Genomic DNA, 27,050 nt, shown 5'->3' on the forward strand with positions numbered 1-27,050 from the left:
CAGGAAAAAATATCGGAGATCGGAGATAGGTGGGCTTAAAAGAATTCCATGTGTATTTAGAAACGAATTCAGAGGAAATTTCTGTATAGTTCTCAAAGTAATTTATGTAGAGATTTTGGGGAATTTCTGGAGTAGGTCCTAGTGGAATTTTCGGACTCCAGTGGAATTTCCGGAGGAATTCCTGCAAAAAAATTCAAGGGGATTTCTTGGAAGAACGGACGGAAAAACATTTGGAGGAATTCCTGGAGAAATTTCCGGTACACTTCCTGAAAAACTCCCGGAGGTATTCCTGGAGGAAATTCTTGAGTAGTTCATGAAGGAACTTCTTAAGGAATTTTCCGGAGGAATTCGAAGGGACTTCTGGAGGAATTCCTAGAGGAACTTCCTGAGGAATTCCTAGAGGAACTTCTTGAGGAATTCCTAGAAGAACTTCTTGAGGAATTCCTGGAGAAACTTTCGGAAGCAGTCCTGGAAGGTGAAGGATCTTCCGGAAAAATTCCTGGAAAGAATTTCTGGAGGAACTTCCGAATGAATTTCTGGAGGAGCTTCCTGAGGAATTTCTGGAAGAACTTCCGAAGGAATTCCTGGAGGAACTTCCGAAGGAATTCCTGGAGGAACTTCCGAAGGAATTCCTGGAGGAACTTCCGAAGGAATTCCTGGAGGAACTTCCGAAGGAATTCCTGGAGGAACTTCCGAAGGAATTCCTGGAGGAACTTCCGAAGGAATTCCTGGAGGAACTTCCGAAGGAATTCCTGGAGGAACTTCCGAAGGAATTCCTGGAGGAACTTCCGAAGGAATTCCTGGAGGAACTTCTGAAGGAATTCCTGGAGGAACTTCCGAAGGAATTCTTGGAGGAACTTCCGAAGGAATTCCTGGAGGAACTTCCAAAGGAATTCCTGGAGGAACATCCGAAGGAATTCCTGGAGGAACTTCCGAAGGAATTCCTGGAGGAACTTCCGAAGGAATTCCTGGAGGAACTTCCGAAGGAATTCCTGGAGGAACTTCCGAAGGAATTCCTGGAGGAACTTCGAAGGAATTCCTGGAGGAACTTCCGAAGGAATTCCTGGAGGAACTTCCGAAGGAATTCCTGGAGGAACTTCCGAAGGAATTCCTGGAGGAACTTCCGAAGGAATTCCTGGAGGAACTTCCGAAGGAATTCCTGGAGGAACTTCCGAAGGAATTCCTGGAGGAACTTCCGAAGGAATTCCTGGAGGAACTTCCGAATGAATTCCTGGAATTCCTGGGAGGTCTTCCGAAGGAATTCCTGGAAGGTCTTCCGAAGGAATTCCTAGAAAGTCTTCCGCAAAAATTCCTAGAAGGACTTCCGGAGGAATTCCTACAATTTTACCACAATCGGCTTAGAAAAAGTCGCAGCTTTTCAGGACGAGATTAAAGAATTGGCCACTTCACCGGATGTCCCGGATCTTCCGGAGGAACAATACGAGGCCACTTGGGATCAATTAGTGATGCTTGCATTGATTTTTCTCTGGCAATGCTCCCTCAAACCGTTTAGAAAAAGTCGCAGCTTCCTGGAGCGAATTTTAAAAATTGACCACTTCATCGGATGTTCCGGAATTTGCGGAGGACCACTGGGAGGCCATCTGTGGTCAATGAGTAATGCTTGCATTGATTTTGCTCTGATAATTCTGCCACAATCGGCTTTGAAAAAGTCGCAGCTTTCTGTGATGAATTTCAAAATTTAACCACTTTACCGGATGTTCCGAAACTCCCGGAGGACCACTGGGAGGACGCCAAGGGTCAAGCAAGCGTAAATCAGCATTGATTTTTCTGTCATATTGCGATTACGAAAGATGATGAACATTTGGCATGTCGCTAGAATGAATAGATGTATTAAGCGGTGACTTCACACGTGGTTCAGAATCCGGATAATCCGCGGTCTACCTGGTGGCCAGGGCACTCCAAAGAGCTAAATTGTCCTCTTTCGCAATGCACTTATCGCCGTGATAAATTTTGTAGAAGGTTCCACCATTCTAAATGTAAAGGATCCGACGATAAATCTTCACGAATATTCCGGAAAGTTCCGGAGTGATGCTAAACTTTTCGGAGTGTTGCAATATTCAAAGCAGGTGTTGCAATACTTATTTTTGCGCTTCCATACTTTTGGCGGGTAGTGTATACGCTAAAGGACATGTGTGGTGTTGACATCCTGGCACTTGTTGTTTGTTTATTACGCGCGTTGAAAATGTATTGGGGCACCGTAAATAGCCGTTTTTGAAGGTCAAAATCATTGCGGCGTACTACAAAACTGAGGTTCTGGGGACGGTTGATGCCCCAGTGGCTCGGTACTAATACGGAGATAAGACCTACGTGTTCCAATAGGACGATAGCCTTTTATAAACGGAAATGCGATTTAAGCATAATATGGGAACAATTTCATCGACTTTTTGGACAAATTTTTGCGGTCTCCCAGCTTTTCGGATTTGAACCCTTTTAACTTTCTTGTTTGGTTCTTTAATATGTCAAAACTGGACGAACACAAGGTCAGCAACTTGGAGCAGTTCAAGACGTAATTTTCAAAATCTGGAACGGAATGCCCATGCACACCGTGCGTGCCGCATGCGATGAGCTTTAGAAACGTTTGAAGCTCGTGAAGAAGTACAAAACAGAGGACATTCCAAAAGAAATGTTACAAACGTTCCTTATAAACAATACTTCCAATGAAATGGTACCGGAAAACGAATTATTTTAATCTCATTTTTAAACATTTTTTAAAAGTGTATTCGAACTTATTGAACACCCTGTAATGTATTTTAAATTTGTTAAAAATTGTTAAATAAGCATAATTTAAAAGCAATTATAGAACCCCTCAAATATCGTTTTCAGGAGTTAGTGGCTAGAATTTAGTTAGTGGTGAGAAGTCTATTGTTTTGCTCTTTTTAAATGTTCGTATTTGCCCGGTATAAGGCGAAGTGTGGGGTTTCGTCTTCTTCACATAGTGGTATTTGCAAATATGTTTTGCTCCAAAATATTTTTTTTTGGGACTTGGATTTATACAAGTCTGCTGTAAACTCAATGATTATTCCCTTTACATAATAATTGGGTGAATTTTGAGGCTTGTAACATTAGTAAAATTAAACCTGCGAATTGGTATTGACCACGAAATAGTATTATTATTATTTATTCAGACTAAGACCGAAGTGACCTGTGCAGTATATAAGAGTCTTCTCCATTGGGCTCGGTCCATGGCTACACGTCGCCAACCACGCAGTCTACGGAGGGTCCGCAAGCCATCTTCCACCTCATCGATCCACCTTACCCGCTGCGCACCTCGCCTTCTTGTGCCCGTCGGATCGTTGTCGAGAACCATTTTACCCGGGTTACTGTCCGACATTCTGGCTACGTGCCCGGCCCACCGCAGTCGTCCGATTTTCGCGGTGTGAACGATGGATGGTTCTCCCAACAGCTGATGCAACTCGTGGTTCATTTGCTTCCTCCACGTACCGTCCGCCATCTGCACCCACCATAGATGGTACGCAGCACTTTCCTTTCGAAAACTCCAAGTGCGCGTTGGTCCTCCACGAGCATCGTCCAGGTCTCGTGTTCACAGAGGACTACCGGTCTAATGAGCGTTTAGTAGATTGTCAGTTTGGTACGGCAGCGAACTCTATTCGATCGGAGCATCTTGCGGAGTCCAAAGTACGTACGATTTCCAGCCACTATGCGTCTCCGAATTTCTCTGCTGGTGTCATTTTCGGCAGTCACCAGTGAGCCCAAGTACACAAATTCTTCTACCACCTCGATTTCGTCACCACCGATGCAAACTCGCGGTGGGTGGCTCACATTGTCTTCTCTTGTCTTCTCTTCCTATCATGTACTTCGTCTTCGACGTGTTGATGACTAGTTCGATCCGCTTAGCTTCCCTCTTTAGTCTGATGTAGTCAGGGCCGGATTTAGCCGGAAGGGGGCCCCGGGGCCGACGGTATGTGGGGGCCCCAAAATGTACAAAAAAGGTTGGTTTTGGTACATAAGATTTGTGGGGGCCGGGGGCCACGGGACCCAGCCCCCCCCCCCCCTAAATCCGGCCCTGGATGTAGGCTTCCTCCATCTTCTCAAAGTTACGTGCCATAATATCTATGTCGTCGGCGAAGCCAAATAGCTGGACGGACTTATTGAAAATTGTACCACTCGTGTTTCTCCCTGCTCTTCGTATTACCCCTTCCAAAGCGATGTTGAATAGCAGACACGAAAGACCATCACCTCGCCGTTATCCTCGGCGGGTTTCGAGGATATGCCCCTGAAACTCGATCTACACACATCACCCGATCCTTTGTCGCTTTGATCAACCGTGTCAGTTTATCCGGAAATCCGTGTTCGTGCATTAGCTGCCATAGCTGGTCCCGATCGATTGTATCATATGCGGCTTTGAAGTCGATGAATAGATGATGTGTGGGCACGTTGTATTCGCGGCATTTCTGCAGTACTTGGCGAATGGCGAACACCTGGTCCGTGGTGGAGCGTGTAACCAACGGTTCCTAGCTTAAATTGGGACTCTATCCCAAATAAATGCCAATACCCTGAATCCTGGACTATGTTCACGGAGAGTCTTGGGCAATCTCTCACTCTCGAAACACAATTAAAATTCGGCAAACTCGGGTTTGTTCGAGTCTTATGGACATATTTGTATGTAATAATCCATACTCGGCTTTCTAGCCCTGAAACTTTAATTCGTCTCAGAACGGACACGGGGCAGTAAGTGCACGACGTGTTATCTGCTCTTGGTTGGTGAAATGTATATTTAACAAAACGTAGTCGTTTTCATAGTTTCTTTCTGGTTTTAAACTCTAGGTCCGGTGAAATTAGCTCAAATATTAAAAACTAAATTGAGTTAATATTGTTAGTGTCGAAAATTATTAGCGAAAGTGGGATATGTGTAACCTATCATCATAAAAACGCCGTTTGCATAAGCCTAAAACTAATTTGGTCCACAAAGGACCTTTTTTCTCTTGTCTTTGGACTAGCTTCGGTTCGGACGCCATCACTAATACTTGAACAAAGCAGCTAGGGTGGAACGTGGTTGCTAAATACCCTACTACTCGGTCAACGGACTCAAGTAACCGCCATTCTAAGCATATAAGGCAAGAAAAACTCAGTCGAGGTCGAAGACGAACGCCCACTTTCCGTTGAAGGCTAGCAGCAAGAACGCCACCCGCTTCTAGTCACCATCGTTGTCACCACGCACCGTCACCGGCAACTTTCGACTAGGCGAGAATCACCCACGATGAACAACCACACCGCTCCCCCGCAAACAAGACCTACACCGATTTAAGTCCACCAAAGCGCAAGTAAATGTGACGTCACAAATTATATATGTTTATAAGCCATGGCCAATTTATGTATCTATTAGATTAAGCATAAAACTCCAATACAATTATAAGCATGAGTATTCGGTACGTTTTAAAGTCAGTTTAGAGATTCTGAAAGATTACTACGTTTCCTATTTTGCTTCGTTGGTCTCGTACACTAAAAAGGGTTTCATACCTTTCTCCCCGGACGTTTCGATGATGAAATTGTTTCAGTGTGGCCTTTGAGATTTGAGAGCCATAAGGTGTTAGAGAATTGTGCCCTTCAGGACAATATTGATGGATATGCTCTAAGCATAGTGAGTTCCCGCTGGAGGTAGATTCTTTGAGTAACGTCAAAGTAGTTGTGCTGATTATCCTTCATCCGACCCTGTTGAATTCTAACCACCCACTGAGCTGAGCATAGATCAGGGGTCTTACAAGCGTTCGCCCATAAAACCCGCCTGGTCCTGCCCCACAAACTCCCTTGCAGTTGCTGCTAGTCGACGGCATAAAATTTGGGAGAGTACCTTGTAGGAGGCGTTCAGCAATGTGATTGCGCGGTAGTTGCTACAATCCAGCTTATCGCCCTTTTTGTAGATGGGACACACGACACCTTCCATCAACTCCTGCGGCAAAACTTCCTCCTCCCAAATCTTGGTAATGACCCAGTGCAGCGCTCTAGCCAGTGCCTCACCACCGTGTTTAAATAGCTCTCCTGGTAGTTGGTCAACTCCAGGGGCTTTGTTGTTCTTCAGCCGGCCAATCTCCTCCTGGATTTCCTGGAGATCCGGAGCCGGTAAAATTATGTCCTGCGCGCGTTCTCCCAGGTTCATCACCATACCGCTATCTTCGTCTGCCACATCGCCATTCAGGTGTTCTTCGTAGTGCTGCCGCCACCTTTGGATCACCTCACGCTCGTTCGTTAGAAGGTTCCCGTTTATGTACACATATCAGACTGTGGCACGTGGCCCTTACGTGAACGGTTTAACTTCTCATAGAACTTTCGTGTGTTACTAGCGCGGTACAGTTGCTCCGCCTCTTCACGGTCTCGATCTTCCTGCAGGCGCTTTTTCCTCCGGAAAATCGAGTTTTGTCTGTTCCGCGCCTGTTTATATCGTGCCTCGTTCGCCCTCGTGCGGTGTTGCAGCAATCTCGCCCATGCTGCATTCTTCTCTTCCACTAACTGCTCACATTCGCCGTCATACCAGTTGTTTCTCTGATCCGGGGGCACCGTGCCAAGTGCAGCGATTGCAGTGCTACCAATGGCGGATCGAATATCTCTCCAGCCATCTTCAAGAGGCGCTGCGCCTAGCTGCTCTTCCGTTGGAAGTGCCACTTCCAGCTGCTGCGCGACCACGAAATAGTACTAACCGCGGAATGGTATACCGTCAAATAGGGGGAATGACGGCTTTGGCAGGTTTTGTTCTATTATTGGCAGGGGGGTTTTTTATGTCTGACTATGCTCAAATTTGGCCTAAACATTCTTTGCATATCAAAGAACATTGTGGCCAAATTTCACAAAATTTGGTCGACAAAAAACCCCTGCGAATAATAGAACAAAACCTGCCAAAGCCGTCTTTCCCCCTAATATAAACAGCGAAATGTTATACCGCGATATGATACTGAAGGCGAAGTGGTAGACCGCGAACTGGTACACCGCGAAATGGTTTACCGCGGAATGTTTTACCGCGAAATGTCGTACAATCGTCAAATATTCGAAAGCATGTCAATATCACATTTGGTATCCAGAGTAATAATAACATCAAAAATACTATCAATGTATGTTTTATATAAATTCTAGTCAGCTCTATGATAGTTAAAAGTTGAACTGATTGGATTTTGAATAGCTACTTGTGAGATTTAAAATGTCACAAAAAAGTGATCAGAAACAATATCAGCATGAGTTACCAATTGGTCACACAGCTGACTTGAAAATCAATTGTGGGTGGATTTGGATTGGATGAAAAATAGGTTGGCCTGAAATCGGAATTTCGTTGGTTTCAAAAGGCTTCAACATAAGAGCATACCTTAGGCAGCTTATCTTGCTCCACCCTCCCAAATGTGTTATAAAGCAAGGTGGGGTAATTATGTGTTGTGGAAAATATTTTAGAAAAATTTAAATAAAACTAAATTCTAAAATCGGAAAGTTTGAATATTCATGACAGTGATAGATGAACAGACCTGTTTCGTTGGAGGATCTAAGATGCTAAATAGGAAAAGGGAAAGGTACGGCAAGGCAGAAAAAGTAACATATGGAAGGAGAATATGTTATTAATTACCCAGCTTTATCTTGAAACATCATCATGCATTTAGGTCATTTTGAATTGTGAGGGAACGTCGTATGAAAAATTGCTTACCGGCTGCTAATGCTAAATAATACAAAGCGTGCTTAAAATTTGTTGTTTTGCCAGATCCAGATCGTCCCATAAAAATTAAACTTTGGTCACGGCGTGATTCCAACATTTCTCGATATGCAGTTTGCGTGTGAGAAAATATATGTGGTGGCATATCTTCTGTTTTGCAACCCCGAAACATCGACACAATCTGAAATGAATTAAAAATACACTAATGAGGAAAGATGTTATGTCACAGTTTGAATGATTTTACATGGGCCCGTATGAATTAAAATAGTAATATCGTTTTTTTGTTGTGTTGCAGATTTAGCATTTCTCGCTTAACTTTTCAAAAGGACCTAAGTAACATTTTTTTCATGATTTAATTTCAATACTGCAATCAATAGCTTTCATGTTGTTCTGTTGATTGCGCTATTCAAATTAATTCATGAAAAAAATGTTACTTAGGTCCTTTTGAAAAGTTAAGCGAGATTTGTTAACATAACGGCTCTTTACTTAGAAAAGGGTTTTAACCACAATTAAAAATTATTTATTGGCATGCTATAATCACTATAATCATGTGATCATAAGATAAAATAATAAGATCATAATTCACCCAAAAATATATTGAAAACTAAACGAATGAACCAAATCCTTACCTTTTCCGAATACAGCGACAACGGCGCACTAGGATTGAGTACAATCAATACAGGCCCAGCTCGTGTGTGTATTATATTATTGGCAAACCTTTGTCTTAAAACATGTAGCACGGACGATTCATTGAGGTGTACTAATTGGCAAATATCTTCCACTAAATCTAACTTTTCAGGATTTGCATTTTCAATGTCTTCGTCGTCAATGTGTAGTTCCTCGCCACTATGTTCAAGCTGCACTAAAGTTTTACCTGCATCTGAAGATATCATAGACGCAGCTGTAAATCCTCCTTGGTGAACAACCCACACTCTTCTTCCAATTTTTGTGTTTTCAATATTATTATATATTTGGTCTGGTACAATCTGGAAATGAATTAAAACGAAAAAACAGATTATTGGCGGCGGTCTCCAGTTAGCCTTACGAGCATTGCTAGTCCGGAGATGACGAGTTCACTTCTCGGTCCGGTCTAGGATGTTTTTAGGCGGGAAACATTCTCGACTCCCTGGGCGTAGTGCATCTATTGTACTTGCCACACAAGATACGTACTCATGCAATGGTGGGCGTAGAAAAGTTTTCAATTAATAACTGAGAAAATACCAATAGAATACTAAGTTGAAAAGCAGGCCAAGTTCTAGTTGGAATGTAAAGCCATAGAAGGAAGAGAAGAAGATTATTCGCATTAACGTCGGCGGTGTTTCTTAGTATTAGCATTAGCATTGAGCAATTCGCACAAATTCGTAGGTGGTACAAGCCTGAACCAGTGGCGTAGCCAGAAAATTGGTCTGGGGGGGGGGGGGGGTTTCTGAACATTTTTTTTTTTCGACAAAAAAAAATTCTTCTAAAAATGTTGTCTCTGGGGGGGGGTTTATGTCCAAAACCACCCCCGTGGCTACGCCTGACCTACGCACTGGCCTGAACTATTGTATGAGAGTAGCATCACTTTCATCCGTTACCACAGATATTGATTTGGGACTAATCACTATCTTTTAGATGGATGCAATGCACTCTCCAATATTCCAGATCTGTCCTGGACACGTCCTTGCGAATGCTGGGGAAGGGGAAGGATGGTTAGTCGAACACCTACTTAAGAAAGATGCAGAGAACTCTACGATCTCTCATAGGTGTCACGGGAAGTTTTGGAATTGTTAGTGGGGAAGGTTATAACAGTAGGAATTGTGTTGGTAAAACGTGGAACACAGAAAGAACTATGATAGAAATACAAAGTAGGAAAGGGACAAGCCTGGAATTGAACCCACGAACCTCTTGAACCTCTTGCTTATAAGACAGAAGCGGTAGCCACTAGACCACCGAGCTCGTCTTTTCATTGACGTCGACGGTGTTTCTTGTGCATAAAAATCAAAAACAAAATTTAAATTATATTTGGAAGTCCACATGAAACTTTATAGCGTATTCAGATTACGCCATTTATGATAATAACGGGGGGCCACTAAATAACGGGAATTTGAATACTTCAATACTTTTCCATGAGAACATTATTGTTTTTGAAGAAATAGGTATTACCTTTTGTTAATGAATCCTTATAACATTCAGAAAATTGCCGCCCACGTAATTTTACTCCAACATGCTCAGTTGTATACAACATGCCGTCGAATCAGGAAGTACTGCGGCGCGCATTCTACAATTCCTTCAAGCGAACAAAGATCGTGGAAAAGTACACGATGACAATTCTAAGCGTTTAAATGTTTCGAAAATTGTTAAAGTATTTTTGGTCTAGTTAGCTCCATTGTAGCGAAAGGTATTGGAAGGCTAAAGATACGAAGCAACTCAACAATAAGATCAGAAGCAGCATTCGGAAATGGCAGCGGTCATGTGATACCATCAAGATTAAGCTACGACGCATGGCGAACCATGAATCTGCCCACAGCGACAGGTTCGGAATGAGCCGATATGTCCACCTTCCTTTCGAACTACTGTCCCAAGCCAACTGCCACTTCCTCATCGAATCGGCTCTCGCAATCATGCGAGCACCAACCGTTCCTCGCAGTCTGTAGCACTCACAGTCCTCCTCTAATAAGATGTTTATGGGGTTCATTCCTACTATGGCACAAACCGCATCCATCGATATGGTACGGTATGCACTTTCCACTATAATGGCCATCAGCCTATTAACACTACGAATATCGTGATAAAATTACTAACGCGGACTACCGTGATCAGAAAATCATGGGAACTAAATTTTCAAACAGCTGGTTCTCAGCCGTCTTTCGACCGATTTTCACAATTCTTTTACGGATGTCTTACCCATCTCATCTAGTTTCACCATACTGGTGAGTTATGTTTCTAGGGATGCTCATTTTTTCCCTAGAGAGGCGTGAGTAAGGATGGTTTTTCCAAAATTTAGTAAAATTTATTTTACATGACATATTTCAGTGTGAACAACACTTACAGGTTCCAAAAATGTGTTATAACACTATTCTACTATTGACTATACTATGTGTGAACAATATGTTTCTTCTGGACATCCCTAGGGACTCCAAAACGACCTCTTTAACTGATGAAAGATGATATGCAAATTTTGCCGAAGAAAACTTTTAAAACCCGTGCCAATGGAAACCCGTCATGTCCATGCCTGTTCGAAAAGGCCATATGTACGATATTTTACTCAGTTTTGCCTAAGCCAGATGTTCTCGGATCTCCAAACTGTTCTGGAGTTTGGATACTAAGTCAACTGCGCTCGATAGCTATCCGAAATCAACCAGTCATGTCCACACAGGTCCACAAAGCCCACGCGTATGATTTGCAGCTCAGATATACGCGAACCAGATGTTCTAGGCTCTCCAAACTGTTCTGGAGTTTAGATCAAATGGTCTACCATGTCAACTATCGACCACTGTTCTGGAGATTGGATAAATTATCCGAAGTCGACCAGTCATGTCCATAAAAGTCTGTAGAGCACACGCGCATGATTTGCAGTTCAGATATACCCAAACAATATGTTCTAGGCTCTCCAAACTGTTCTGAAGCTTGGATCCATTGGTCTACCAGGTCTACTGCGCTCGATAGCTTTCTGAAATCGACCAGTCATGTCCATACAAGTCCGTAGTGCCCATACGTATAATTTGCAACACAGATTCACCCAAACCAGATGTTCTAGGCTTTCCAATGTATTCTGGAGTTTGTATCAAATGGTCTACTATGTCAACTGCGCTCGATAGCTATCCGAAATCGACCAATCATGTCCATAGAAGTCCGTAGAGCCCACGCGTATTATTTGCAGCTCAGATATGCCCAAACCAGATGTTCTAGGCTCCCCAAACTGTTCTGGAGATTGGATAAATTGGTCTACCAAGTCAACTGCGCTCCATAACTATCCGAAATCGACCAGTCATGTTCATACAAGTCCGTAGAGCCCACGCGTACGATTTGCAGCTCAGATATACCCAAACCAGATGTTCTAGGCTTTTCAATGTGTCCTGGAGTTTGGATCAAATGGTCTACCATGCCAACTACGCTCGATAGCTATCCGAAATCGACCAGTCACGTCCATACAAGTCCGTAGAGCCCACGAGTATGATTTGCTACTCTATTATTTATTTATTTATTCAGACTAAGGCCGAAGTGGCCTGTGCGGTATATAAGAGTCTTCTCCATTCGGATCGGTCCATGGCAACACGTCGCCAGCCACGGAGGGTCCGCAAGACATCTTCCACCTGATCGATCCACCATGCCCGCTGCGCACCTCGCCTTCTTGTGCCCGTCGGATCGTTGTCGAGAACCATTTTCACCGGGTTAATGTCCGACATTCTGGCTACGTGCCCGGCCCACCGCAGTCGTCCGATTTTCGCGGTGTGAACGATGAATGGTTCTCCCAACAGCTGAAGCAACTCGTGATTCATTCGCCTCCTCCACGTACCGTCCGCCATCTGCACTCCACCATAGATGGTACGCAGCACTTTCCTTTCCGTTGGTCCTCCACGAGCATCGTCCAGGTCTCGTGTCCGTAGAGGACTACCGGTCTAATGAGAGTTTAGTAGATTGTCAGTTTGGTACGGCGGCGTACTCTATTCGATCGGAGCGTCTTGCGGAGTCCAAAGTATCCGCTTGGCTCTCCTCTTCAGTCTGATGTAGGCTTCCTCCATCTTCTCAAAGTTGCGTGCCATAATATCTATGTCGTCGGCGAAGCCAAATAGCTGGACGGACTTATTGAAAATTGTACCTCTCGTGTTAATCTCTGCTCTTCGTATTACCCCTTCCAAAGCGATGTTGAATAGCAGACACGAAAGACCATCACCTTGCCGTAACCCTCTGCGGGTTTCGAAGGGACTCGAGAATGCCCCTGAAACTCGAACTACGCACATCACCCGATCCATCGTCGCTTTGATCAACCGTGTCAGTTTATCCGGAAATCCGTTTTCGTGCATTAGCTGCCATAGCTGGTCCCGATCGATTGTATCATATGCGGCTTTGAAGTCGATGAATAGATGATGTGTGGGCACGTTGTATTCGTGACACTTCTGCAGTACTTGGCGAATGGCGAACACCTGGTCCGTGATGGAGCGTTCGCCCATAAAACCCGCCTGGTACTGCCCCACGAACTCCCTTGAAATTGGTGCTAGTCGGCGGCATAAAATTTGGGAGAGTACCTTGTAGGCGGCGTTCAGCAATGTGATTGCGTGGTAGTTGCTACAATCCAGCTTATTGCCCTTTTGTAGATGGGACACACGATACCTTCCATCCACTCCTGCGGCAGAACTTCCTCCTCCCAAATCTTGGTAATGACCCAGGGCAGCGCTCTAGCCAGTGCCTCACCACCGTGTTTAAATAGCTCTCCTGGTAGTTAGTCAACCCCAGGGGCTTTGTTGTTCTTCAGCCGGTCAATCTCCTCCTGGATTTTCTGGAGATCCGGGGCCGGTAGAATTATGTCCTGCGCGCGCGTTCCCCCAGGTCCATCACTATACCGCCATCTTCGTCTGCCACATCACCATTCAGGCGCTCTTCGTAGTGCTGCCGCCACCTTTGGATCACCTCACGCTCGTTCGTAAGAAGGTTCCCGTTTATGTCCTTACACATATCAGGCTGTGGCACGTGGCCCTTACGTGAACGGTTCAACTTCTCATAGAACTTTGTGTTATTAGCGCGGTACAGTTGCTCCATCTCTTCACAGTCTCTTCCTGCTGACGCTTTTTCCTCCGGAAAATCGAGTTTTGTCTGTTCCGCGCCTGTTTATATCGTGCCTCGTTCGCCCTCGTGCGGTCTTGCAGCAATCTCGCCCATGCTGCATTCTTCTCTTCTACTAACTGCTCACATTCGCCGTCATACCAGTCGTTTCTCTGATCCGGGGGCACCGTGCCAAGTGCAGCGGTTGCGGTGCTACCAATGGCGGATCGAATATCTCTCCAGCCATCTCCAAGAGACGCTGCGCCTAGCTGCTCTTCCGTTGGGAGTGCCACTTCCAGCTGCTGCGCGTATTCTTGGGCTAGTCTACCGTCTTGTAGCCGCCCAATATTAAGCCGCGGCGTCCCACGTCGACGCGTGTTGTACACCGTCGAGAGTTTCGAGCGCAGGCATACTGCAACGAGGTAGTGGTCGGATTCAATATTCGCACTGCGGTAAGTGCGGACGTTCGTAATGTCGGAGAAGAATTTACCGTCGATTAGAATGTGGTCGATTTGGTTTTCCGTTTCTTGGTTAGGTGATCTCCATGTGGCCTTGTGGATATTTTTGCGGGGAAAGAAGGTGCTTCGGCCTACCATTCCACGGGAGGCTGCGAAGTTTATGCATCGTTGGCCGTTGACATTCGATACGGTGGGCAGACTATCCGGTCCGATGACCGGTCTATACATTTCCACCCTTCCTACTTGCGCGTTAATGTTACCGATAACGATTTTGACGTCCCGCAGTGGGCATCCATCGTATGTCTGCTCCAGCTGTGCGTAGAACGCTTCTTTCTCGTCGTCGGGTCTCCCTTCGTGTGAGCAGTGCACGTTGATGATGCTATAGTTGAAGAAACGGCCTTTAATCCTCAGCTTGCACATCCTTGCGTTGATTGGCTGCCACCCAATCACGCGTTGGCGCATCTTTCCCAGCACTATGAAGCCGGTTCCCAGTTCGTTGGTGGTGCCACAGCTTTGGTAGAAGGTAACCGCCCGATGCCCGCTTCTTCACACTTTCTGTCCTGTCCAGCAAATCTCGTGCAGCGCCACGACGTCAAAGTTGCGGGGATCTAATTCATCGTAGATCATCCTATCGCAACCTGCGAAACCTAGCGACTTGCAGTTCCATGTTCCAAGCTTCCAATCGTGATCCTTAATTCGTCGCCTAGGTCTTTACTGATTATATCGAGTCACATTATCTCTTATATTGTTCGTAATTATTGGTTTTCCAGGCGGCTTATTGGGCCTGCGCAAACCTCCTGTCTCGCCGGAGGGCCGTCGTGTCAGGGCTGTGTAGCGTCCCACCTAACACCAGGACTTGGGCTTGTGCGCTTTTAGCGGCACACGGTCGCTTTGGCGGAGCCTACTTGCGGATACATGCAATTTTTTATAGAGGTTTAACAGGGCCCACTGTCAAACCCCACAACATCCTAGGCAGGCGCCACAACTCGCAGATGGCCTGGGGAGGGATCGTCAAGCCCTTGGACATAGTCCCTGCTGCCCCCACTCTGCTACTCTAGGATCTCCAATATGTTCTGGAGTTTGGATCAATTGGTCTACCATGTCAACTACGCTTGTTAGCTATCCGAAATCGACCAGTCATGTCCATAAAATTCCATAATTCCCATGCGTATGATTTGCAGATCAGATATACCCAAACCATATGTTCTAGGTTCTCCAAACTATTTTAAAGTTTGAATAAATTTGTCTACTTCAGAACTGTTAAAAACCTAGAATATTTGGTTCGGGTATTACTGAGTTTCAAACAATACACGTGTGCTTTCAGGATTTGTATGAATACGTTTGGTTGCTGTCAGATTTACATCAAGCGCAGTTGACCTGGTAGACCAATTCATTCAAAGTCCACAATAGTTTTGAGAACCGAGAATCTTGTTTAATAAGAAGCGAGTGGAATATCAAACGCATGGGCTCTACGGAGTTGTATGGTCATAACTGGTTGATCTCAGATATCAAGGGCAGTTGACCTGGTAGACCAATTGATCCAAACTCCAGAACAGTTTGGAAAACATAGAACATCTGGTTAGGATATAACTGAGTCGCATAGCATACGCGTAGACTCTACTAACTCTTATGGACATGACTGGTCGATTTCGGATAGTTATCGAGCGCAGTTGACCTGGTAGACCAAATAATCCAAACTCCAGAACAGATTTTAGAGCCTAGAACATCTGTTTTGGGTATATCTGAGCTGCAAATCATACTCGTGGACTCTAAATACTTATATGGGTTTGACTAGTCGATTTCAGATAGCTATCGAGCGCAGTCGACATGGTAAACCATTTAATCCAAACTCCAAAACACATTGGAAAGTCTAGCAAATCTGGTTTGGGTATATCTGAGTTGCAAATCATACGCATGTGCTCTGCGGACTTGTATGGACATGACTGGTCGATTTCAGATAGTTATCGACCGCAGTTGACCTGGTAGACCAAATAATTCAAACTCCAGAAAAGATTGTAGAGCCTAGAACATATGGTTTGGGTATAGCTGAGCTGCAAATCATACGCATGGGCTCTACGGACTTGTATGGACATGACTGGTCGATTTCGGATAGCTATCGAGCGCAATAGACCTGGTAGACCAATGGATCCAAACTTCAGAACAGTTTGGAGTGCCTAGAACATCTGATTTGGGTATATATGAGCTGCAAATCATACGCGTGCGCTCTACGAACTTGTACAGACATGACTAGTCGATTTCAGATAGCTATCGAGTGCAGTTTACTTGGTGAACCAATTTATCCAAACTCCAGAACAGTATGGAGAGCCTAGAACATCTGGTTTGGATATATCTGAACTGCAAATCATGCGCGTGGGCTCTACGGACTTGTATGAACATAAGTGGTCGATTTCGGATAGTTATGGTCTATGGAGCGCATTTGACTTGGTAGACCAATTTATCCAATCTCCAGAATAGTTTGGGGAGCCTAGAACATCTGGTTTGGGCATACCTAAGCTGCAAATCATACGCGTGGACTCTACGGACTTCTATAGACATGATTGGTCGATTTCAGATAGCTATCGAGCGCAGTTGACATGGTAAACCATTTGATACAAACTCCAGAACACATTGGAAAGCCTAGAACATCTGGTTTGGGTGAATCTGTGTTGCAAATCTTACGCGTGGGCACTACGGACTTGTATGAACATGACTGGTCGATTTCAGAAAGCTATCAAGCGAAGTTGAGCTGGTAGACCAATTGATACAAACTCCAGAATAGTTTGGAGACCCTAGAACATCTGGTTTGGGTATATCTGAGCTGCAAATCATACGCGTGGGCCCTATGAACTTGTATGGACATGACTGGTCGATTTCTGATAGCTATCTAGCGCAGTAGACCTGGTAGACCAATGGGTCCAAACTTCAGAGCAGTTTGGAGAGTCTAGAACATCTGGTTTGGGTATATCTGAACTGCAAATCATGCGCGTGTGCTCTAGGACTTGTATGGACATGACTGGTCGACTTCGGATAGCTATGGAGCGCAGTTGACTTGGTAGACCAATTTATCCAATCTCCAGAACAGTGGTCGATAGTTGACATGGTAGACCATTTGATCTAAACTCCAGAACAGTTTGGAGAGCCTAGAACATCTGGTTCGCGTATATCTGAGCTGCAAATCATACGCGTGGGCTTTGCGGACTTATATGGACATGACTGGTCGATTTCGGATAGCTATCGAGCGCAGTTGACTTGGTAGACCAATTTATCCAAACTCCGGAACAGTATGGAGATCCGAGAACATCTGGCTTAGGCAAAACTGAGTAAAATATCGTACATATGGCCATTTCGAACAGGCATGAACATGACGGATTTCCATTGGCACGGGTTTTAGAAGTTTTCTTCGGCAAAATTTGCATATCATCTTTCATCAGTTATAGAGGTCGTTTTGGAGTCCCTAGGGATGTCCAGAAGAAACATATTGTTCACACATAGTATAGTCAATAGTAGAATAGTGTTATAAAACATTTTTGGAACCTGTAAGTGTTGTTTACACTGAAATATGTCATGTAAAATAAATTTTACTGAATTTTAGAAAAACCATCCTTAGTCACACCTCTCTAGGGAAAAAATGAGCATCCCTAGAAACATAACTCACCAATATGGTGAAAGTAGTCGAGATGGGTAAAACATCCGTAAAAGAATTGTGAAAATCGGTCGAAAGACGGCTGAGAACCAGCTGTTTGAAAATTTAGTTCCCATGATTTTCTGATCACAGTATTCGGCGTGTTAATGCTATTGAGCCGAGTCAGATTTCTCCTCGTGATTACACCAGCCGCCCAGACCGGAGCTCCGTATCTGAGAATTTACGTGGATATGCTGGCCAGGAGTCTTCTCTTACTGCTACTAATTGCAGAACTGTTTGACATGATTCTGGTCAACACTGTGATCGCTTTAGTTGTCTTCTCGCAAGCATAATCGACGTGGCTATTGATTGAGCCGCGTCGATCATTACCCCAAGGTGCTTTACCTCTCGCTTTGAGGCGATGGTGACTTCTCCGGCCGTAATCGTACTATGCTGTACTGCCTTTCGGTTGCTGATCATCATCACTTCAGTTTTGTGATGGGCCAATGCCAGCTTTTTTTCGCACATCCAGTTTTCGATTATTTCTATCGCCTGCCCTGCTTGTACTTTCACCTATTTTATTGTTTCACCGAATACAATGAGAGCCACATCGTCCGCAATCCCAACGATCTTCACAGCACTTGGTAGTGTTAACTGCAACAGCCCATCGTACATCGCGTTCCACGACGTCGGCCCAGAATGGAGCCTTGGGGAACACCCGCTGTTATGCCTATTCTCTTCAGGCCTTTGTGTGTTTCGTAGACCTACGTCATATTCTCGAAGTCTTCAGAATTCTGCACAGGTACCCTGGAACCCCCATCCTGTGTAAGGAGCTGGCTATTGCTTCCCAGCTGGCACTGTTGAACGCATTTTTCACGTCTAAGGTTACCACAGCGCAGTAGCGGTTTCCTCTCCTATTTTGCTTCTTGGCTGCTTCAGCTGCTTCGACGACTATCCGGATGGCGTCAACTGTGGACTTGCTCTTCCGAAACCCGAACTGCATGCTTGATAATCCGTTTGCACCTTCTGTGTGGATCGCCAGCCTGTTAAGGATGACTCTCTCAAGGAATTTTCCGACCGTGCCTAGCAGGCAAATAGGCCTGTAGGCCGATGGATCTCCGGGTGGCTTACCCGGCTTCGGCAGCAGTACTAACTTTTGCCGCTTCCAGCAATCGGGAAAGTTTCCTTCGTCTATGCACTTCTGTAATGTGGTGCGAAACATATCCGGATTAACCTGGATCGCCGTTTTCAAGACCAAGTTGGGGCATCTAGTCCCGGAGCCTTATTAGTTTTTAGTCTATTTGCTGCCGTAACCAGTTCATGGTTAGTGACACGGGCTTCATCTCTACTGGTGTTGGCCTCACCATACGGTGTGGAAGGCCAGACTGGTGCTTCATGATGGGGAAACAGTCCCTCAATAATTGTTTTGAGTTTTTCTGGGCTCCTCTCTAGCGATATCACTGGGCCTTTAATCTTAGCCATAGCGACCCTGTATGCACCCCCCCCATGGGTTTGCATCCGCGTTGTGGCAGAGCTATTTCATGCAAGCTGCCTCATTGAGCCTGATTTGCGCCTTAAACAGTGGTCTGCGCTCTTCTCTTTCTACATCGCTGCGGACTCTCTGCATCCTCCTCCTTGCTCGAAAACAGCTACGACGGAGTTCTGCGATCGTTTCATCCCACCAATAGGTTTGCCTACGTGTATACCGTGGCTGTACCTTTCTCGGCATGGTTGCATCGCAGGCTCGGGTCAATGCTGCAACCAGCTCGTCTGGACTCAGATTTTGAAGATTGCGCTCGAATCGCATTGCTTCCGCAAACACATTCTTGTCAAAGGCTTCTGTCTTCTACTTTCGCTCCTTGATACTGCTCTCGCGTGGTTCCGAATGTACCCTCTCTCCGACATAATGTAGGACCGTTTGATGATCGCTATGCGTATAGTCCTCGCAGACTCTCCAGTTCGTGTTCCTTGCTAAGGCAGGGCTGCAGAAGGTAACATCGATGATGGACTCTCTGCCATCCCTTCGATATGTGCTCGTCGAGTCTACATTGAGCCTGGCAAGTGCTTCTAGTAGACTCCAACCTCTAGGGTTAGTGCAGCGACTGCCCCACTCTACTGCTCAGGCGTTGAAGTTCCCAGCAATGACGACTGGCCTCCTGTCGATAAGTTCCTCTGCTACCTTATCCAGCATCCGGTTGAACTGATCAATCGTCCAACGTCCAACGCTACATATATAAATTCCGTTAACTTTGGCGATCGCGAAGCTTTCAGCTGCGCGATACATAATTTCTTGGTAAGGGTATCTTCCTACCGTACATATAGCGGCGGTTCCTGATTCATCCGCTACCCAATTAGCGTTTTCTGATGGGATCCGGTATGGGTCAGAGATGATTGCAACGTCGCATTTCGAATCCCTCGCAGATTGCCACAGCAGGTGCTGCGCAGTATCAGAGTGGTTGAGGTTAATTTGTATTACCGTAATTTGTATCACTGTAATTTACTTGACATCGCCTGTCTGAACGCTGGACATTTTTGACCATCAGTAACATGGTCTCTGCGTCCATCGCTGTAGATCTGGTATTTCAGTGGCTTTTTGCAAATTTGTGCCTTATGACCTTCTTCACCGCATCTTCTACAAAGTTTTGACCTATCAGGGCCCTTGCAGTTCCGTGCCAGGTGGCCAAACTCTTGGCACTTGAAGCACACCTCTGGTTGCTGAGAGAGGCTCAGCGAACACACCGACCATCCGACGTTTATTCTGCCGATTCACAGTGCTTTGTCAGCAGCATCTGCCGAAAGCTTTATAGCAGCGATCTGCGTGCCTGATGGACCCCTTCTTAGTCGGATTGTAATGTCAACATCGCCCAACTCGAGTTGCTCCTTCATTGCGGTAGTTACCGTCCGCCGTGGTAATTTTGTCCATGTCCACACATTGGAGGCGCGCTTCAGGCGTCATAGCTCTCATCTGTGCCTTACCGCCCACCACCTTCTCCGTTAGCTGCTTATATGATGAGCTCTTATTCTTGGAGTCATTTTTCAGCTCAAAAATCATGTCACCCGTCCGTGTGCGCCTGATTCTCTGTACATCTGCGCCAAAGTCCTTCAATTCCGGAGCTGTCCTTATTGTTCGCAGGACCTCCAAATATCTTTCCTCGCTAGTCTTCACCACCAATGCTTCACCCTTCTTCTTCATGCTTCTTTTGGTGATTTTTTGCCGCTCGTCTATTTTGCTGCGGCTCTTCTTCGTCTTCTTTTGGACCACCTGCCACTAAGCTGCCGCCACTGGCTTGGTCCGGCTGTGCGGCAACCATTTGTTTGCGTAGAGCCTCCCTTTGTTTTTTGGAGCCTCCTGGTCGCTCGTCTCCTGGCGATGATCTATTCCTCTTAGGCACAGAGACCGGTGTGTCTTCCGGCCGCCCCAGCTTCTTTTCTCCGTTATTGCCAAGTCCTCCAGGGACCAATTGAGATGTTTCCTGTAATGGTGCCGCTGATAAAATGAAGCCAGCTCGCTCTCGGCATTTTCTGCTCTCTGCGTCAGATTATTCCAATCTGTCATTACTGACCCGAGGGCTTTCCGGATCTTTAACACCAGCTCCTTGATGTCCTTGTGCACGTTGTGTTTCTTATCGACATACTCGTGGAGCTCTTTGCGATAAGAACTTTCGGCTGTTGTTGGGCTATGTTCCATCCGTGGCTTGTGGGCAACTGCTGTTGCGTTTTGTCGCGATATTGCTGCTTCTGCTCCTCGCTTTTATGGTCTTGGCTGCTCACTTGAGTGGTTTTTCGATGTAGTACCTCTCGATGCTGTTCTTTTTCTTCTTCTTGGGTTTGCTGAGGCGGAGACCTCGTCAGCCCGCTTTTGGCGAACGGGTTCGCCCCACTTGCTTCTTCGTTGCTTTCTGGAATTTATTTCATGATAAAACGGCCCCCCTCCGGGCCGTTATCTTCACCTGCTGTAGGTAGTCGCCTCTTGTGATCCCATGGGTCCCTGTGTAAACAGTGAGGTCCATGCAAGGGTTGACTCCGGTGCCTTATAGCACCGTGTTCAGAGCCGGATCGGCGTAAATCAGGAATACTACATCTGAACCTACTACCCACCGATATTGGTGGCAGATTTTGAGCGTTACCGGAGGCCTGCCAGGTTCTTTATTGGGACGGAGGCAGTCGAACTATTAGCCTGCTTGCCATTTCAAAAAGATGTCACTCGTTTTTACTCAAGTAACAGAATAGCTCGACCGTCAGCTCTTACACACTTAATCCTATCCATAAATCAAGATTTATCCGATTACGTTTGCCGTTGACCAGTATACCATAATCAGGATCTTACTGGTATCAATCCTGATGAGCCGGTTGGCACTCCTGCTGGGCTTGTGTGCTTTGGGCGGCGCACGGTCGCTTTGATAAAGCCTGCTTACCGACACATGCAGCTTTTTATAGAGGTTTAACAGAGCACACTGTCAAGCCCCACCACGTCCTAGGCAAGCTCTCTAACTCGCAGAGGCCGTGGGGAGGGGTCGTCAAACCCTTGGACATAGTCCCTGCTGCCCTGTGTGTGTGTGTGTGTATTTTTTTACAAGGGAGAATGCATTTACATACTAACCCAGCACACGTGCATTGTAGTTGCCAAGCTACCACACGGAAGTGTACTGGAGTGTCGGGCTCGACCATACCGGTAATACCGACTAAACTCCCTTGGACTCCGCCATCGTTTCCCCCAGGAACTACCTCCCAGTACTACTTCTGGGGGATGGCAGTACCCCGAGTAGCATACTTGTCACATATCTTTTTTTTTTTTTCTTTCTGTTGGGTGATTATCACTGCGACCATTTTTTAGATCTATTGTGATATACCAACCGTTTAATATTTACCTGTTCAAGGTGATAAGTACTATAAGAAGTGACTTTCAACACATGATTTTAGGTATTATCCCAGCATGGAAAGATGTGACGTATGAACCGCACCACCTTACATGGCGATAAAGACCATATTTCAGATGGCTGTAAGATACCCTTATCAAAGAACTTGATTCTTCTGTTGATAAGTGCAGCACAACTGCATAATAAATGCTCAGAGGTCTCACAGTCCTCATTACAAAAACGACAAACATCATCTTCGACCTTCTTCATTAGTTTTAAATGATATTTCGCCGAGCAATGTCCTGTTATTAAACCTGTATAAGTACACAGATCTTTTTTTGACAAAGCGAGAAGCTTTTGTGTGTTTAACGCATTTGGTGTTAAAAATCTTTTAGCTTGACGGGCTATTGTGGAATTATTCCAGTTCCTATTTATCATCATTTTTTCCCAGTTCCTGAGTTCCATTTTGATAGAGCTTGAGGAGACTCCACAAAATGGCTCTGGTCCTAGAAATTGTTGAGATGATCCTGACCTGGCCAACTCATCTGCATTCTCATTTCCATCTATTCCACAGTGTCCAGGCACCCAGTACAGATTAACTGTATTTCTACTAGACAACTGTTGTAGTAAACTTACGCACTCCCATACCAATTTTGAGGTACACGTGAACGATGCCAGAGCAGTTAATGCTGCTTGACTATCCAAAAGAATACATAAATTAGCATGCTTATAGTTTCTTGTTAAACAGACGGTAGTGCATTTCAAAATTGCTTGTACCTCAGCCTGGAAAACGGTTGGCCATTTATTTATACCAGGACCTGTCACATCAGGTCCTACAAGATCGTTTGGTTTTGAGCCGTTGGTATAGAAATTAATGAATCCTGAGCGAATTTGTGATCCACCTACGCTCCATATAAAGCGGCCTTGGGGTTCCACATTAAATAGTCGATTGAAGATATGTTTTGTTTCCATCCAGTCATTATTGACTGTAACTATCGATATTTCTTTCAAAATCCGTAAATGCCCTTTTGCATTATCATCGTAAAAAGAAGTCGTTCGTTGAAGTCGTAGCGCTGCTTTCTCGGCCTCTAACTGAACGTATTGATGTAATGGGAGAAGGTTGAGCATTGCATCTACAGCGTTTGTAGGTGTACTGCGTAGCGCGCCAGTTGTGGATATAGTTGCCAGTCTTTGTAGTTTATCTAGCTTCTTCATCGCACACTTTTCTTTAGTTTTTGGCCACCATAGCAACGAAGCATATGTAATTCTGGGTCTAATAATGGCCGTATATATCCAAAAGATCATATTAGGTCTAAGGCCCCATTTATTACCATAAACCTTTCTACTAATCCATAGAGCAGTTGTTGCTTTGTCTAGGACTTGCTTTAGATGAGAATTCCATTTAAGTTTGCAGTCCAAGATGATTCCCAAATATTTGACTTCAGATGAAAGTACTAACAAAGTTCCGTCCATTTGAAGACCAGATATTTTGAAGTTTCTCTTCCTTGTAAATGGAATTACGTGTGTTTTCAATGGATTTATGTTTAATCCTTCAGATTTGCACCAATTAGTTGTAAAATTTAAAGCCTGTTGCATTCTATTTGAAAGGATACTATCATACCTTCCTCTAACTATTATGACAATGTCATCAGCAAACCCTATTACTTCGAATCCTAGTAATTCTAGATTTGTTAATAGTTCACCTACTATTAATGACCAGAGGAGAGGCGATAAGACGCCTCCTTGTGGACACCCCTTTACTGCTTTCACAGATATGCATGAACTACCAAGTTCTGATGACATTACACGTTTTGATAGCATCTCTTTAATCCATTTAACGATACATATGTCAAAACCTCGTTTCAACATTGTTCTCGTCATCGATTTATGAGATGCATTATCAAATGCTCCTTCTATATCAAGAAATGTAGCGAGTAAAATTTCTTTTGTTTCAAAAGTTATTTTTGAAATAAGCGTATGTAGTGCTGTCACAGTTGATTTTCCTGATTGATAGGCAAACTGGAAATTATTCAAAGGACTTTTCACTAAATAAGATTCTTTTATATGATGATCTATAAGTTTCTCCATAATTTTGAGTAATATGGACGATAGACATATAGGTCTGAATGATTTGGGTGAAGTCTTATCTTTTTTATTAGCCTTCGGAATGAAAACCACACGTACTTGTCGCCAAGGTTTTGGAATGTATCCAAGAATCAGACTTGCCTTGAACATGTTATTAAGACATGGAGATAACATTCCATTGCTTTTTTGTAAAAATGCGGGAAATAAACCATCTTTACCCGGAGACTTAAATGGTTTAAAAGATTGTATTGCCCATTCTACCTTGGTGTCGGTAAATATATCATTCGCTATTTTTTTTACATTATTTGTTGATGTAATACTAGTATAGACGCTTTCTTCATCAGGGCTATCGTGGGAATTTTCTCTGATAATTCCATCCCCTGTGATGTCTTCAGTTCCATCGTTATTGTCGAGCAGAATTGAGCAAGGAAAATGTGTCTGCATCATTACTTCCAAAGTTTCCATTCCATTCGAAGTAAGGCAGTTGTTTTCTTTTTTAACAGTACCTAATCCATTTGTATGATCTTTTAAAAGGACTTTTTGGAGTCTTGCAACTACAGGAGTACTTTCAATGCTTTCGCATGTTTGCCTCCAGTCCATTCGTTTCGACTTTCTAATTTCTCTATTATATTCAGTTAGAGCAATTTTATATTGATCCCATATCTTAGTTCTTTTACATCTATTGAACAATTTTCTGGTTTTTTTCCTCAAAGTTTCTAAGTAATTATTCCACCAGGATACATCTCTGCTTCTGCAACGCATAGTGGTCGGGCAGCTTGCATGAAACGCCTGTTGAATTATTTGTGTTAATTGTTCAGAAGCTTTTCAAGTTCTTGAACTGTGTTGAAATTGCCTTCTGGGAGTGAACTTCCATTTGCAAGATGTGAGTAATAGAGATCCCAGTTAGTTTTCCTAGGATTGTGGTAAATATCAGTGATTATATCGTTTGCCTCATACAGAAACAAAATATGTCTGTGGTCAGACAATGATACTTCATTTGAAACATGCCATTTTTTTATATTTTCAGAAACGTTTGTACTACAGAGAGTTAAGTCCAAAACTTCCTCTCTAATCGTGTTCATGAATGTTGGTTCACACCCTTTATTGCGAATATCTATATTGTTGTTAATAATATATTCTAAAAGATACTCACCTCTGCTATTGGTATCAGTACTGCTCCACACTGTGTGATGAGCATTCGCATCGCATCCTATGATAAACGGTTTGTTATTTTGTTTACAAAACGAAACAAAATCCACAACATCAGGGGGAGGGATTTCTTCTATATCTCCCGGGAAGTAAGCAGACGCAACATATATTTCTGTAATTCCTCTAGAAGTAGGAACTTCTATTTGAATCACTACAATATCTCTTTTAATAAATTCTGTAATTGGCAGAAATTTAGTTTGATTACTAACGAGAATAGTTGCTCTGGGGGCAATCTGATTTTCGTCATAGATTATTTTACAAGATGATGTAGGTATTCCTAATACTCTACCTTTATTGGTCCAAGGTTCTTGAATCAATGCAACATTGAAATTATTTTCAGTAAACTTTTTGTGCAAAATAGCTGTGGCTCCCTTTGCATGATGTAAGTTTATTTGAATGAATTGTATGTGATTGTTGGTACTACTGTTTTAGTTAGTGATGTGATTCGTGATATTTTTGTTGTTGCTGCTAGAATTTTGGTTATTTTTGTTAATAATAGTTGCTTTATTTATGTTTAAATTATTATTTGACATTTTTCTCTGAAATATCGCTTTCGCGGGTCGCTATCTGCTCCCCTGTGTTGGTTCCATGATTACCCAAACTTTTAATGTATTTAGCAATGTATTTATTTTTGTGAAAAGTGCTCTTACTTATGTTTGTAGCGGTTTGTGTACCGCGATGGCCTGCCGGACTTTTAGAATTTCGTTTTAATCCCGACGTTTCCTTAGATCCTGGAGATTTTGGGATAGTAATGTCCGATCCTACCTTGTTTATGACAGTACCTTCAGGAGTTTTATTAACATGAACGTGATTTTTATTCATGTTTTCTACCCCACTAGGTCCTGGCAGGCATTCATTTGTAGGAATTGGCGTACTTCCCATATCCCCAGTAGTCTTGAGATCTGCCACAGGGATTTTCGTTATTATATTTTCCACCGAGCCAGCCAGAGAAGTTTTCTGCTCTTTTAGCGTTGCTTGGTTTCTAGGTTCAATATAATTGTCTGAAACTTGGTTGGTTTGTTTGTTTTTCGGAGGTGGCTTACGCCGAAGAGGATCTGTTCCGAATTTGTAATCAAAAAGGAATTCACACTTCTTGATTGTATTCAATGAAGCTCCATCAACAGTAAAGACCAACTCAACGTGTAGCTGATTGATGATGTTTCGTTCTTTTATACGCCATTCATCAGTATTCAGCCCTTCATTCTGGCTCTCCAAAAGTGCTAGAATATCATTTGTTTTGTCTTCTGCACTCACTGGAAAGAACCCTATAATTATTTCAGGACGGGGGATGCTTTTCTCATCTAAAGCAATAAGCTCTGCATCTCCTGGAATGGATAGTGTAGATGCTATGCTTTTTAACCAGTCAGCAGTTTCCTGGTTTTTACAGACAAGAATCAAGTGCCCCATTCTAA

General features: G+C 44.1%; 1 protein-coding gene across 4 annotated transcripts in view; it reads right to left on the bottom strand.

Annotated features, from left to right (window-relative positions):
* The window catches only part of LOC134225992 (unconventional myosin-XVIIIa), a 543,965-nt gene that overhangs the window by 351,655 nt on the left and 165,260 nt on the right, over nt 1-27,050 (bottom strand). For all 4 annotated transcript variants that reach the window (XM_062706483.1, XM_062706482.1, XM_062706484.1 and 1 more), the window contains 2 exons: nt 8,296-8,652; nt 7,661-7,847 (listed from right to left, as the gene is read on the bottom strand). In XM_062706483.1, the coding sequence (XP_062562467.1) occupies nt 7,661-7,847; nt 8,296-8,652 (544 nt within the window). The remainder of the gene's footprint in view (nt 1-7,660; nt 7,848-8,295; nt 8,653-27,050) is intronic.

Source organism: Armigeres subalbatus, chromosome 3 (assembly GCF_024139115.2).
Source record: "Armigeres subalbatus isolate Guangzhou_Male chromosome 3, GZ_Asu_2, whole genome shotgun sequence".
NCBI classification, from domain to species: Eukaryota; Metazoa; Arthropoda; class Insecta; order Diptera; family Culicidae; genus Armigeres; species Armigeres subalbatus.